This window comes from Carcharhinus amblyrhynchos, chromosome 10 (assembly GCF_965287045.1).
Source record: "Carcharhinus amblyrhynchos chromosome 10, sCarAmb.v2.hapA, whole genome shotgun sequence".
NCBI classification, from domain to species: Eukaryota; Metazoa; Chordata; class Chondrichthyes; order Carcharhiniformes; family Carcharhinidae; genus Carcharhinus; species Carcharhinus amblyrhynchos.
This window is the reverse complement of record NC_137333.1, coordinates 30,069,923-30,086,234: the sequence shown is the minus strand read 5'-3', so window position 1 is coordinate 30,086,234 and position 16,312 is coordinate 30,069,923. Positions and strand designations below refer to the sequence as shown.

Below are 16,312 nucleotides of genomic sequence, written 5' to 3'. Positions count from 1 at the left end.
CATGACAGCGCAGAGTCGCTGAGCAGAGACTGATAGCCAAGTTCCGCACACATGAGGACGGTCTCAACAGGGATCTTGGGTTCATGTCGCACTATCTGTAACCCCCGTGACTTGCCTGGGTTTGCAAAACCTCACACTGTACAGTCTGAAGACAATACACATCTCTTTAACCTGTGATCAGTGCTCCTTCCACTCACATTATCAGCCACTTTAGGACTTGAACAGCAGGTTAGGTGTACAGATTCACATTCTAATCAGTAATCTGTAAACTATGCTTTGTATGCTCTGTCTGAGGCCAGAACTCTCCATTCACCTGACGAAGGACAAACCCCAAAAGCTTGTGAGTTTACTATCAAATAAATCGGTTGGACTTAAACCTGGTGTGGTCAGACTTTTTACTGTGTTTACCCCAGTCCAACGCCGGCATCTCCACATTATAGCTGAGTAGCCAGAAATGGGTCTCCCAGAGGGAGAGAGAGAGGAACTGCTGTCAACATACAAGATAAGGTCTGGAGAGGGTAACGGACAGTCAGTAAGATCTGGATGAGGCAAGGTCAAAAAGTGGTTCTGAGATAAGCAATCATGAGGGGATTGCAGGAGGTCATCGGGGGAGCAATCTGGAAAGTGGCGGGATTAACAGTGAAGCAGAAGAAAAACTTTGTACTTTCGAACAACAATGGCATGCCAGATATGTCAGGAGGTACCTCCGTTTTTTTTAACTTTCCTTTGTTCGGCCTGCCGCTCTAGTCCTTTTTTCTCGGTCTCGTATCTCCCTTTCCAACCTCTTTTGTTCCGCTCTATCTCTTCTGTCCTTCTCATGCTTCTCACATTCCCACTTCAACATTTCCCAAGTTTTGAGTTTCCCTCCATCATCACATTCACTGATCCCCCTCCTGTGTGCATTATCCTCCCAGCTGGCCAGCTTTGATTTTTCAGTTAGTTCATTTCGATTGGCACAAGTAGTCACATCTCCAACTTCAGCTGACTGCCACCATTTTACTTTTTTTTTCTGAAAACAATAAATACTGCACAAGGACTAATAGGCTTTATCAACTCCTACTCTGAACAACAACCATTTACATTCAACAACTAGACCACACAATCACACAAATACAAAAACTACTCAAATTATTAGCTCAACCGTAGATTTTCTCTCATCAGTTTTCCATCTTGCCAATTAATTTATAATATTTCCCTAGTAATTCCCATCCGTTACTGCATCTCAGAGGACTCGAACCTCAAATTCTACCAACCTAGGGACTCAAACCCCGACCACTGGGGGTCTCAAACCTCCCGGATTTAATATACCAAAACCCTGGGGACTCTAAGCTCCAGGTACACGTGGGGGACTCGAACCCTCCAGACACTGAATAACCCTGGGGACTCTAACCAGCAGGTACATGTGGGGGACTTGAACCCTCCACTGTCTTACTGAATAAACTTGGGGACTGTAACCACCAGCTACATAGAATGTAGAACACTGCAGCACAAACAGGCCCTTCGGCCCACAAGTTGCTCCGATCACATCTATACCTACCAAGCCACAGAACTATCTGTAACTTCCAATACCATTAGATCCCATATACTCATCCAGAAGTCTTTTAAAAGACCCCAGTGAGTTCGCCTCTACCACCACCGATGGCAGCCGATTCCACTCACTCACCACCCTCTGAGTGACAAACTTACCCCTAACATCTCCATGTGGGGGACTTGAACCCTCCAGGTACTTGGGGACTGTAACCTGCAGGTACATGTGGGGGACTTGAACCCTCTACTTTCTTACTGAATAAACTTGGGGAATCTAACCTCCAGGCCACTCAGGGGACTCTAACCACCCAAGGCACAAAAGGCAACCGGGGACTCAAACTGCCCGGTTTCTTAATACACAAACCTGGGAATTCCAACCACCAGGGCATCTGGGGGACTCTAACCTCCCGGTTTAGGACTAGTCAGTGTCCAAGGACGTAAGTCGTCTCTGGGTTCCATCAGTACAGGACCTTTGGGGACGAGGGGTCAACTGGGTATTAGTTCAGTGAGAGAGACCAAGGTTAATCTTACCTTATGGGCCTGTCTGTCTCACGTTACCAGCACCCAGATAATCGCTTATTCAGTCCACCTCAGAGAACATATGTATATTTTGGAACCCTGCTCGCAGCACCAATTGTTATGTTTGTTCTTGCGAGACTCTTCCATCCTTGATACAAACACAAACACCAACCTCTGTCCAATTCAAAGTTCTTTATTCTTCTTACATATGCAAGCTGGCAAACCTTTACTATTTAACTTCCACCTAGCGCTAGGAACCAGGTGGCAAAGATACGCTGAATAATGGGACAGTCCCCGTTTATGTAGCTTTTACAATCTTATGATCACATGCGTTCTAATACAATATAGCTAATCACAAGACACCTTTTGTTCTAGTCAGGTTAACCATGTCTAAGGTTGTAATATCGTTATGTTGAAAGAAAAAGAACTGTTAAAGGGCAAATTCGTTAATCACAGATGTCTTAACCTTGTCACTTTGAAATCAACTCGAAAGTTTTGAGTTTGCATGCAATGTTAACCTCTTAATATCTCAAGTGCTGTCATATTGTATAGACAGTTAAGCCCCTGACGATGAGTGTCATTTAACCTTGCCATCAATTATGTTGGTCTGCAGCTGTTTTTCTAGATTCCAACGTACTCACTTTTTAAAGTCAGTTTGTAAAGAGTCCACATCAAACAGAGTCTGGGCAGGAGAGATCTCAATGACTTTCAGCAGCTGCTCATAAGAGTGGGCTACGTTTGGACTAAATGTTAAACTGGAAAATCTGTGGCTGTATCACGTGGGACATTTTAATTGGCCTGTATTCTTGCTTCCATCAACTGTTTAAAATTCTTTCTCCCTGCTATTGTTTTGCACTTCTGTAAAAGTAACATTATTGTGTTTTTAGGTCCAATAAAAACAAACGGTAAATGGATTGTGAGAACCCTACACGAGAATACTCTGCTACCGTGTACAATTACCACCAACAAAGCTATCTCACAATTTATGTGGAAACTAATGCGTGGTCGACAAGAACTGAACATCTTTACAGCTGATTTCAGAAATGGAAAATACCACCATTTTGATGAAAATTTTGCTGGAAGAATTAGCTATGTTGGACAAAATGCCAAAGATGCATCAATTTATTTTAGAAATCTTACATTACAAGATGAGGGAATATACAGATGCATTTTCACGTTATTCCCTGATGGGCCTTTTGAAGAAGAAATACAACTAACCTTGACAGGTATGGCAAGTTTGCATGTTGATATTTGATTTTAATATTAATATGGTTACTTTACCTCCAAGTTGGAAGATGCTACTAACTTGAGCATAAATCTGTGCAGGCACTCCAATGCAGTATGGAGGGAATGCTGCATTATTAAGTTTTTAAGTTTATTTATTAGTCACAAGTAAGCTTTACACTAACACTGCAACAAAAATTACTGTGAAATTCCTCTAGCCGCCACATTCTGGCGCCTGTTCAGCTCAATACACCTAACCAGCACGTCTTTCAGAATGCGGGAGGAAACCAGAGCACATCCATGTAGACACAGGGAGAACATGCAAAGACAGTGACCCAAGCCAGGAATCGAACCCAGGTCCCTGGCACTGTAAAGCAACAGTGCTAACCACTGTGCTGCCCCTAGCACAGAGGTGCAGTCTATTGGATAGAATTTTAACAGTCCCCTCATATGCACCAAAAGATTTTATAGCACTGTTTCAAAGCAGAATGTGAGTTCTCTTCAGTGTTTTGACTAATATTTACCCACTGAGTAACATCATGAAAAAAGATCATCTGTTCGTTATCTTCACTAATTCATTCCTACACTTCTGACCTAACAGCAGTGACTTTGGTTCAAAAGTATTTAATTACCTGAAAACATTTTGCAACACCTTCAGGATGTGATAAAAATACAAATGTTTCTATAATTAAAGAAACGTTCCAGCCTTTATTACAAATGGAGCAATGCACAAGCACAGAACTTCACTTAGATGAAGTGCACATCAAAACCCTGGTGTCTTGCGGAGTTAAATGAAATGGTTGAAGCCTCTGTTACATTTGTATCAAAAATTGAAGAACATACTGGTAATGTCCATCATTTGTATAAAATGTTATGCATTGCCGGGGGCTGATCTATAAAAACTTTTAGCTGAATACACAAATTTGCTTATGATAGTATTCACAAGCAAACCACACACAACTTGATGTCAAGTTTGTTTATATGCAGATTTCTTGTGGACATAATTTACTGAATAATTGGAAATTTATATTGAAATGTAATGAAGAAGTAAATTCTAAAAACAATCACATTTCTTTGGAAGTTTGTACTCGACTGTAGTTCCAAGGGGAACAAATTACAGATCAGGCAGTTAGCGGCACTCTGGAGCCTAGTCAGGAAAATGTAGGTCCAAAACCCCTTTCTTTGATGGAAGCTTTAGGAGTCCAAGGCTGCAGTTTCTTGATCAATGCTTTGAATGCATACCATGCCACACAAGGAACATTCAATTGAAGAATCAGCCTCACAGAATCAAATGCAGACTAAAATGTTGTGAATCAGAGAAAACTCTAGTATGGAAGAAGCCAGCTTTGCAGCAACATAGAGGTCTACAGCATAGAAAAAGGGCCTTTGGTTCATCACAACTGTGCCAGACAAAACAAACAACCTAACTATTCTAGTCCCATTTCCCAGCACTTGGTTCGAACCCTTGTATGCCTTCGCATCAGAAGTGCATATTCCTTAAATACTATGAGGGTCTCTGCCTCCACCATCCTTTTAGGCCATGAGTCCCAGATTCCCACCATCCTTTGGATGAAAAAGTTTTTCCTCTAATTCCCACTAAACTTCCCGCACCTTACCTTAACTCTATGCCCCCTAGTCAATACCAAGGGGAAAAAAATTATTGTTTTTACTCTATCTATGTCTTACTATCCAATTTCTCTTCATAACTAAGGTGCTGCAACCCAGGCAATATCAATCACCTCTGCACCTTTTTGAATGCTATCACATCCCTTCTGTAATGTAGATTCCAGAACTGAACAGAATACTCGAGCTGTGGAGTGCTCAACATTTTATGTAGTTCCAGCATAACCTCCCTGCTTTTAAACTCTATGCCTTCTTAACCAATTTATCCACATGTCATGCTATCTACATGCACACCAGGGCTCCTCTGATCCTCGGTTCTTCCCAGGGTCCTGTCATTCATCGTGTACCCCCTTGCCTTGTTTGTCTTGCCCAAGTGCATCACCTCATACTTATCGAATTGAATTTTTTTTACCATTGATCAGCCCATCTAATCAGCCATCTGTATCCTCCTGTAACCGAAAGCAGTCCTCACTATTTGCCACCATAACAATTTTTGTTTCATCCACCATCTATCGTAGCAGCAGAGACTAAGTCGTTAGGATTATTTTCGTTTGAGTTTGTAAGCGTGAGAGGGGATCTCTTAGAAACTTTTAAAATTCTAGCAGGGTTAGACAGGGTAGATTCAGAAAGAATGTTCCTGGTGGTGCGACTGTCCAGAATTAGGGGTCATTGTTTGAGGATAACCTTTGAGCACTGAGGTGAGGAGAAATCTCTTCACTCAGAGTGATGAATGTGTGGAATTCACTACCGAGAAAGTAGTTGAGGCCAACACGTTATATGATTTGAAAAAGAAATTAGATTTAGCTCTTGGGGCTAAAGGGATCAAAGGATATGGTAGGAAGGCAAGATTAGGATATTGATTTAGATGATCAAAATGAATGGCGGAACAGGCTTGAAGGGGTGATTGGCTTACTCTTGCTTCCGGTTGAGTCCCTGCAGGAACCCACAGGACACAGTCTTCCGGCCTGAAAAACATCCCTTGACCATCACCCTCTGCTTCCTGCCACTCTATGAATTCTGAACCTAATTTACCAAATTTCCCCTTAAATCCCATAGGCATCAGTCTCCTATGGGGGACTTTTTCAAAAGTTTTGCTGAAATCCAAGAAAACTACGTCAAATACATTTGCATACCTGGTTATCGCTTCGAAAAATTCAATCAAGCTGGTCAGACATAACGTACCCTTAACAAAACCATGTTGATGGTCTCTCCAATGGCAGAGTAATTCTATTTCTCAGAATTGTGCAGTGATTAGCACTGCTGCCTCAAAGCACCGGGGACCAGGGTTCGTTTCTGACTTTTGGTGACTATGTAGAATTTGCATGTTCTCCCAGTATCTTCCTCCCACAGTTCAAAGATATGCAAGTTAGGTGGATTAGCCATGCTAAATTGCCCCTGGTGTCCCATGATGTGGAAGTTTATGGGATTAATGGGGTAAATACATGGAGTTACAGGGATAGAGCATGCACAGGATGCTCTATTGGAAAGTCATTCCAGACTCAAAGAGCCGAATGGCCTCCTCTAAGAACATAAGAATTATGTTCCGCCATTCAATAAGATCATGGCTGATCTTTTCATGGACTCAGCTCCACTTACCCGCCCACTCACCATAGCCCTTAATTCATTTACTATTCAAAAATTTACCTCTTTGCCTTAAAAACATTCAATGAGGTAGCCTCAACCGCTTCACTGGGCAGGGAATTCCGCAGATTCACAATCCTTTGTGTGAAGAAGTTCCTCCTTAACCCAGTCCCTAATCTGCTCCACCTTATTTTGAGGCCATACCCCCTAGTTCTGGTTTCACCTGCCAGTGAAAACAGCTTCCCTGCTTCTATCTTATCTATTCCTTCATAATCTTGCATGTTTCTATAAGATCTCCCCTCATTCTTCTGATTTCCAATGAAGATAGCCCTAATCTAATCAGTCTTTCCTCATAAGCCAACCCTCCCAACTCTAGAATCAACCTAGTGAATCTCCTGTGCGTCCCCTCCAGTGCCAGTATATCCTTTCTCAACTAAGGAGACCAAAACTTTACACAGTACTCCAGGTGTAGCCTCACCAGCACCTTTTTTATACAGTTGCAACATAATCTCACTATTTTTAAACTCCACCCCTCTAGCAATGAAGGACAAAATTCCAGTTGCCTTCATAATTACCTGCTGCACCTGCAAACCAACTCCTTGTGATTCTTGCACAAAGATACCCAGGTCCCTCTGCACAGCAGCATGCTGCAATTTTTTACCTTTTGAATAATAATCCATTTTGCTGTTATTCCTACCAAAATGGATGACCTCACATTTGCCAACATTGTATTCCATCTGCCAGACCCTTGCCCATTCAGTTAAGACTATCTATATCCCTTTGCAGACTTTCAGCGTCCTCTGCACACTTTGCTCCGCATCTTACATCTTAGCGTCATCTGCGAATTTTGACACACTACACTTGGTCCCTGACTCCGAATCATCTATGTAAATCGTAAACAATTGCGGTCCTAATACTAATCCCTAGTCACTGATTGCCAACCAGAGAAACACTCATTTACCCCCATTCTTTGCTTTCTGTTAGTTAACCAATCCTCTGTCCATGCTAGTACATTACCCGTAACACCATGCACCTTTATCTTATGCAGCAGTCTTTGGTGCGGCGCCTTGTCAAATACCTTCTGGAAATCCAGATACACCACATCCATGATCATAGAATCCCTAAAGTGCAGAAGGAGACCATTTGGTTGATCAAGTCTGCACTGGCAACAATTCCACCTAGGCCCTATCGCCTTAAATCCACATATTTACTCTGCCAACCCCTATATACTATGGTGCTAATCAACCTAATCCACACATCTTTGGAATGTGGGATGAAATTCTTTCCCTATTTATCCTTAAACCAGAAATATACTAGTAAAATAACTTAGGATTTTCATTGAATCCCTACAGTGCGGAAGGAGGCCGTTTGGCCCATCGAGTCTGCACCAACCACAATCCCACCTAAGCCCTCTCCCCATATCCATTCATTTACCCTAGCTAGACCTCCTGACACTAGGGCAATTTAGCATGGCCAATCCACCTAACCCACACATTCTAGCTGCCAGTATCCTTTCATGTTCCCATCCCATTTTGCTCTCCTAATCTACTTTTTAAGTTCCCTCTTGTACATTCTATATCCATCCAAGGATTCTGCTGTTTTGTGTCCTTAAGTTTGCCGTAAGCCTCCCTTTTTCCATAGAATCCCCACATTGCAAAAGAAAGTCATTTGGCTCATCAAGCCTACACTCCAAAACAGTATCTTACCCAGATTCACCCCCTTGCTATATCCCTGTAACCCTGTGCATTTATCATAATCTGCCTAGCCTACACTTCTTTAGACACTAAAGGGCAATTCAACATGGCTAATCCACATAACCTGCACATCTTTGACTCTGGGAAGAAACCAAAGCTCCCAAAGAAACCCATGCAGACATGCAACCTCCACGCAGACTGTCACCCAACGACGGAATTGAACCCAGTCCCAGGTGCTGTGAGGTTGCAGTGCTAACCAATACTGTATGTCCCTTGATATACAGGACTCACTGAATTTGTTGGCCTCACCGTTTTTCTTCATTGCAATGCGTTGGGCCTGTACTTTCCCTATATCCTTCATGAGTGCATCTCACTATTCCGTCTTCCATCACAGATATACCTATGTGTCAGCTCCCCATCCACTCTAGCCAAATCTTATTAAAATCAGCCTTGCTCAAATTTAGAACATTGATTTCAGGCCCATCCTTGTTCTTTTCTATAACAATCTTGAATTTAATGCAGTTATGATCTCTGTCTGCAAAATCTTCCTCACTTCAACCACTTGCCTGGTTACATTACCTAAAACTAAGTCTAGGACACCCCCCTTTCTTGTAGGAACTTCTATGTGTGGGCATAAAAAGTTCTCCTGGACACGTTTTAGGAATTCCAGTCCCTGTAAAACTTGGTGTCACACCAAGACTATCCCAGTTAATGTTAGAGAAGTTGAAATCCCCCACTATTGATAATCAATTACTTTTCCACTTCTCTGACTGTTAGCAGCCTATAGAACACTCCAGGCAACATGCAGCCATGTGTAACTGGCAGTAAAAAAGGCGCATGGTATGTTGGCCTTCATAGTGAGAGGATTTACGTACAGAGCAAGCATGTCTTAATGCAATTGGTGAGGGCACATCTAGTATACCTTATGCAGGTTTGGTCTCCTTATTTGAGAAAGGATATTCTTACTCCGGAGGGAGTGCAGAGAAGGTTTACCAGACTGATTCCTGGGATGGCGGGACTGAGGAATGAGGAGAGATTGAGTGGATTAGGATTTTATTCGCTGGAGTTCAGAAGAATGAGAGGGGATCTCAAAGAAACCTATAAAATTGTAACAGGATCAGACAAGTTTGATGCAAGAAAGATGTTCCCAATGGTGGGGGGATTCTCCAGAACCAGGGTCATAGTCTGAGAATATAGGGCAGATCGCTTAGGACAGAAATGAGGAGAAATTTCTTCACCTAGAGAGTGGTCAGCCTATGTAATTCACTTCCACAGCAAGTAGTTGAAGCTAAAATGTTGAGGGTGATGATCTGTTTGATTTGATTTATTATTGCCTCATGTATTAACATACAGTGAAAAGTGTTGTTTCTTGTGCGCCAAACAGGCAAAGCATACAGTTCATAGAAAAGGAAACGAGAGAGTGCAGAATGTAGTGTTACAGTTATGGCTAAGGTGTAGAGAAAGATCAACTTAATGCAAGGTAGGTCCATTCAGAAGTCTGGTGGCGGCAGCTGTTCTTGAGTCGGTTGGTACATGATCTCAGACTTTAGTATCTTATTTCCGACGGAAGAAGGTGGGAGCGAGAATGTCCAGGGTGCATAGAGTCCTTAGTTATGCTGGCTACTTTGCCAAGGCAGCTGGAAGTGTGGACAAAGTCGATGGATGGGAGGCTGGTTTATGTGATGGATTGGGCTACATTCACGACATTTTGAAGTTTCTTGCAGTCTTGGTCAGAGCAGGAGCCATCCCAAGCTGTGATACAACCAGAAAGAATGCTTTCTAAAGTGCTTCTGTAAATGTTGGTGAGAGTCGTAGTTGACGTACCAGATTTTCTTAGTCTGAGAAAGTAGAGGTGTTGGTGGGCTTTCTTAACTATAGTGTTGGCATGGGAGGATCAGGGCAGGCTGTTGGTGCTCTGAACACCTAAAAATTTGAAGCTTTCTACTTCACCCCGTTGATGTAAACAGGGACATATTCTCCACTACGCTTCCTGAAGTCAATGACAATCTTCTTTTGTTGACATTGAGGAAGACATTATTGTCGCTGCACCAGTTCACCAGATTTTCTATGTCATTCCTGTATTCTGTCTCATCATTGTTTGAGATCTGACCCACTACAGTGGTTCTGTCAGCAAACTTGAAAATTGGGTTGGAGGGAAATTTGGCCACGCAGTCATAGGTGTAGAAGGGGTATAATAGGGAGCTGAGAGCACAGACTTGTGGGGTACTGGTGTTGAGGATGATCGTGGAGGAAGTGTTGTTGCCTATCTTTACTGACTGTGATCTTTGGATTAAGAAGTTCGAGATCCAGTTGCAGAGAGAAGAGCCAAGGCCCAAGCCATGGAGTTTGGAGATGAGTTTCGTAGGAATAATGGTGTTGAAGGCTGACTGTTGTCAGTAAATAGGAGTCTGACATAGGTGTCTTTTTATTTGGGTGTTTCAGGGTTGAGTGCAGGGCCAGGGAGATGGCATCTGCTGTGGATATGTTGGGGCAGCATGCAAACTAGAGGATCCAGGCAGTCCAGGAGGCTGGAATTGATCGGTGCCGTGGTTAGCCTCTCGAAGCACTTCATAATGATGGATGTCAGAACCACTGGTTTATAGTCATTAAGGCACGTTGCCTGGTTGATCAGAGTGGAAAGCTGGTAAGATCGGGCGAGAGATAAAAAATCAGGATTGCGTCCAGTTTTTCGTCTCTTGTGATCTTACCAGCTCTGTTTTTCTGGCGAAGCCAATTTCAATATTCATTACAGAATTTAAATATAATTAGTGAGTCCTGGACGCTATCGCTTTCGGATGCTGCTGGTCCCAATATCTGGGGGGCGGAGGGGTATTGGGGAGCAACAGGAGATCTCCCAGTACCCTGAGAAATCAGGGTGCCTGCGCAGTGGCTCCGCGAGAGCTCAACAGCCAGCTTCACAGCAAGATTAGGCTCTGCCCCATCCCCTGCTTGCGCGAATCGCATCCTGGCACTTCCTTTTGACGTCAGATTGCTTTTTCTCAGCTCGCCAAAAGAAAAGCTCTCTCGTTTACTCCTCATTCAGCACTTCAAATTTTTTTGTTAGAGCACCCCTTGAATGTTTTCAGGAAGCAGTTCGATATAGCACTTGAGGTTAATGGAATATAAGGATATGGGGGGAAGACGGGATCAGACTTCTGAGTTGGTTGGTCAGCCATGATCATAATGAATAGCAGAGCAGGCCCAAGGGCCAAGTGGCTGCCTCCTCCTATTTTTGATCTGACTGCTCTTTTTGGCTTTTATGTTCTAAAGGCTTCCTCGTACAATGATTTATAAACTACTTATGCTGAGGCTCTCTGCTGCTTTCATAGGCTTGCCAACTGGTGGTAAAACTCACAGACACACACAGGCTCTAGAAACCCTGTTGGTCCTCTCTCGCCTTCTATTGTAACTTTCAGTGGGAACTCCCAGAGAGTTTCAGGATTGGTTGTTGTTATAGAGAAAGGTCATGGCTGCAGTGAGCCCTGAAGTTAAATGTCGAAGATTAAATCCAAAAAACTGGATTAGTGTTCCAGCTCGGAGAGCCCTCCTATCCAGCAGATTTAAAGACTCTTTAATCACATTTTGGAATTTTTGATTCTTTGACCCTAAAGGAATTTTTTAAAAAACTTGTTCCTGATGTAAGGTCAGATTAATGAGTCTAAGGATTTCTATCTAAAAATCCAATCTTTTCTAAAACTTGGCAGAGAATTTAAAAATGAAATCAAGGGATAAAGGTGAAGTGGATATTTTAATGAACTCTGCTGAAAGACCTACTTTCAAACAGTTTGAAGCAATGGGGAATTATTTAACAAAAACCGGCACATCTCAGGGATGTTCATACATGTAATGTTAGATACAAATAGAATACCTCAAATCAGGCCACCCAAAAACCAGCGACATCCAGAAACTGGACATTTTTTTTCCCCCACATTCCATTGAACCTTGACAGTACCTGATGCAGATCAGAAATGTTTGGGCAGTTGCTGATTACTCACCTTGTGTTCCTGAAGCTTTTCATGCTTCAGCAAACTTCCACCTGATCCAGTGCAGATATGACAAAGACTGTTGAGCTCACACAGGAAGAACAAAACACTGTTGTAGAACCTAGTGAGGTAGAATATTTATGGTACATTGCACCAGAGCTAAGGAGGTCGAGTGGTGCAGTTGGTTGCATCCCTGCCTCTGTGTCGGTATTTCCACATCCAAGTCCCATCCCAAGACTTGATGGCCAAGAGGACAGGTGTATGTACTCTGTCTGCCTCATGTGGCGTTGGCAGAGCATGCCCCACTGACGTAAGAGCAGATAGGCATTTATTATGGGTGATCAATGTAACTTTTAATGCAATTGTTTGTTATTACCCTGGTGACTTACCTTTACAAGTTCCAAAGTTTACCCATGTCCATAGATTCCAATCTCTTACTTTTCCTCATCCTCCAGCTAAGTCTAGGTTCCCCCCAGGATCCACAGCGATGAATGAGGTGGTCTATTGACTTCCATGCCCTGTTGTCTGAGATGACTTTGGGGAGCCAGGCATTCCTTGGAGGTCTGTTTTTGGGCAGCATGGGTGTTGTGCTACTCTCCTCGGTTTGCTGAAGATGTAGCTCACATGGAAGGGGTATCAGAAGGACTGACCATGTCTTATGGATGGAAGACCCCTTGCTGTGCACCTGCTGATCATCTTCCTTGTAGTTACCCAGGGGCCTCCGTGCTTCTCCATGGGATGGAGGGGGCAGCTGGAGTGGGGTCCAGAAGCCCCGCCATCCTTTGGCACTGATATTCATGGATTCAGTGAACTCCAAGATGCAGTTGAAGTCCTGCATCTTGGAGGTCAGGCCCTTAGAACTCAACCATGGAACAGACATCCCCTGCCATGGAGTGCACCAAAGCCTCCAGTATGGATGCCACCCTCACAGTGTTGGCTTTGTTGCAATGAGTGACGGCACCACCTCCTCAGACAGAAGGCATTGGGACCCATCTAGCCAGCCTTGCAGTCCAAGGAGGGATACCAACATCCCTACCCGATGTTCACGATTTTGCCTTTGCCGTTCCATCTGCTCTGGTATGACTGGATCCAGGGGCACATCATCAGCCAGGGGCTCAGCAGAGTCTTGGGCTCTGGCATCCTTCCGAGTGCCGGTTCTCTGCAACATCCCTGTCTCCGCCTTACTATGAATCATCAGCTGTGGGATGCTCAGCAGTAAGTGACCTAGAAGCCTGTCTACTAGTTATTCCCACTGGGTTGTGAGTATCTGCGCTGGTGGAGGATACAAGTGACAGCTGTGACGCCTCTTCAATGTTGGTCTCAAACACATCTCCCTCGGAGCTCCTTGGGTTTTGGTCTCCGGAGGGTGAGAGGATCGTCCAGTGTTGTGCCTTTCTGCACGGTGTGTTTTTAACTTTATATGTTGGACAAAGAACTGAGAGTCACCTTCTTATTAATACAATAATATTTACTAATTTGCTCAATTAAAATTAGTTACGGTTGTTACTTTTACAGAACAATCAGAAGTTTCAAACTTAACGTTGGACTTTGACTTAACTTTGAGTGACTGACAAGTATCCAAGCAGATATTGGCCTATGTTCACACACTGTTCTCAGCAGTCACCTTAGAACATAGAACACTACAGCACAAACAGGCCCTTCGGCCCACAATTTGCGCTGATCATATCCATACCTACCAGGCCATAGAAATATCTATAACTCCCAATCCCATTAAATCCCATGTACTCATCCAGAAGTCTTTTAAAAGACCCCAGCGAGTTCGTCTCTACCACCGCCGATGGCAGCCGATTCCACTCACTCACCACCTTCTGAGTGAAAAACTTACCCCTAACATCTCCTCTGTACCTGCTCCCCAGCACCTGAAACCTGTGTCCTCTCGTAGCGACCTTGGGAAATAGCCTCCGAGAATCCACCCTATCTATACCTCTCAACATTTTATAAACCTCTATCAGGTCGCCTCTCAACTTTTGTCTCTCCAGGGAGAAGAGACCAAGCTCCCTCAACCTATCTTCATAAGGCATGCCTCCCAATCCAGGCAACATCCTTGTAAATCTCCTCTGCACCCTCTCAATAACTTCCACATCCTTTCTGTAGTGAGGCGACCAGAACTGCGCACAGTACTCCAAGTGGGGTCTGACAAGGGTCTTATAAAGTTGCAGCATTACCTCCCGACTCCGAAACTCAATCCCTCGATTAATGAAGGCTAGCACACCATACGCCTTCTTGACCACATCCTCCACCTGCGAGGCCGATTTAAGAGTCTTATGGACCCGGACCCCAAGGTCCTTCTGCTCCTCAACACAGCTAAGAGTCCTACCCTTGATATTGTACTCCTTCATCCCATTGGACCTGCCAAAATGGACCAAAGGACAAAGAACAACACAGCACGGGAAACAGGCCCTTCGGCCCAACGAGCCCACGCCGCCATTTTAACATTGTGCTTTTCCTCTTCCACCCTTGACCCATGTCTATGTTATGGCACCCACATTGGAAACCAGACTGAGGGAAGAATAACTTAGGGACAATTTGTTACACCAGTCAGCCTAAGAGCACATCTTTGGGGTGTGGGAGGAAACCGGAGCACCCGGAGGAAACCCACGCAACCACGGGGAGAATGTGCAAACTCCCACAGATACTGGCCCAAATCCATGTATCTGCGCAGCAAACAGTGATAGTCACTGAGCTGTCGTGGTGTCCATCTGCTGGTCCAGTTTAAGCGTACACAAATGACACGAAGTACTAGGCTACTCTCGAAACATCCAAGAGCAGCCCACGCGCGACCCACCGCGTGTATGCCCCTCGTTAGACAACAAGGTGGACCGACGCACCTGTGGAGTAAAAGAGAAAAACATCAACACATGTAAGAGTTGATTTCCGGGAACGTCCTGAGGCTCTGATCCTTATTTAAAACAGTCTCCTATAACCCTCCATCCCGATTTCGCTCACGTGTCTATCTAAGTACACCTTAAACAAGTCCAGCGTGCCTGCCTCCACCACCTTACTTGGCAGTGCATTCCATACCCCCACGACCCTCTGTGTGAAAAACCTCCCTCTAGCGTCCAAATTATACCTCACCCCCCTCACCCTTAGCCCGTGGCCCCTCGTGATATTTGTCTCCAATCTAGGAAAAAGCCTGCCACTGTTTACTCTATCTATACCCTCATAATATTATACACCTCTAATAGATCCCCCGTCAATCTCCGTCTTTCTAAGGAAAACAGTCCCAATTTACCCAATCTTTCCTCATAATCCAGTCCTTCCATACCAGGCAGCATCCTGGTAAACCTCCTCTGCACTCTCTCCAGGGTCTCCACGTCCTTCCGGTAGTAAGGTGACCAGAACTGGATGCAGTATTCCAAATGCGGTCTAACCAACGTTCTGTACAACTGCAGCATTGGACGCCAGCTCTTGTACTCATTCCCCCTTCCTATAAAGGCCAGCATTCCATAAGCTTTCTTCGCAACTTTCTCCACCTGTGTTGCCACCTTCAAAGACTTGTGCACTTGCACTCCCAGGTCCCTCTGCATTTCTATACTCTTAATAGGTCTACCCTTTATCATATAAAGTATCACAGTGACAGAAAAGAAGTTTGATGAGGACTTGTCTGTTGAGGTAGCATGGGCTGAGATTAGAAATAGGAGAGGAGAGGTCACCATGTTGGGAGTCTTTTATAGACCTCCTAAAAGTTCTAGAGATGTAGAGGAAAGGATTGCAGAGACGATCCTGGACAGGAGTGAAAGTAATAGGGTAATTGTCATGGGAGACTTTAACTTTACTAATATTGATTGGAATAGCTATAGCTCTAGCTCGTTAGAGGGGTCAGTTTTTACACAAAGCGTGCAGGAAGGTTTTTTGACTCAGTATGTAGATAGGCCAACTAGAGGTGATGCTATATTGGATTTGGTGCTGGGAAATGAGCCAGACTAGGTGCTAGACTTGGAAGTTGGTGAACATTTTGGTGATAGTGACCACAATTCGGTTACGTTCACCTTAGTGATGGAAAGGGATAGGCATGAACCTCGGGGCAGTAGTTATAGCTGGGGTAAGGGTAATTATGAGGCTATTAGGAGAGAATTAGGGAGCATAGGTTGGACTAGGAAACTACAGGGGCTTGGAACATCCGAAATGTGGAGTTTATTC

The 16,312-nt window shown here is 44.1% G+C and overlaps 1 protein-coding gene across 2 annotated transcripts in view; it reads left to right on the top strand.

Moving 5' to 3' along the window:
- Positions 1 to 16,312, top strand: part of LOC145349349 (nectin-1-like) — a 77,970-nt gene that overhangs the window by 471 nt on the left and 61,187 nt on the right. For both annotated transcript variants that reach the window (XM_080197864.1, XM_080197863.1), the window contains exon 2: positions 2,934 to 3,272. In XM_080197864.1, coding sequence (XP_080053990.1) covers positions 2,934 to 3,272 — 339 coding nt within the window. The remainder of the gene's footprint in view (positions 1 to 2,933; positions 3,273 to 16,312) is intronic.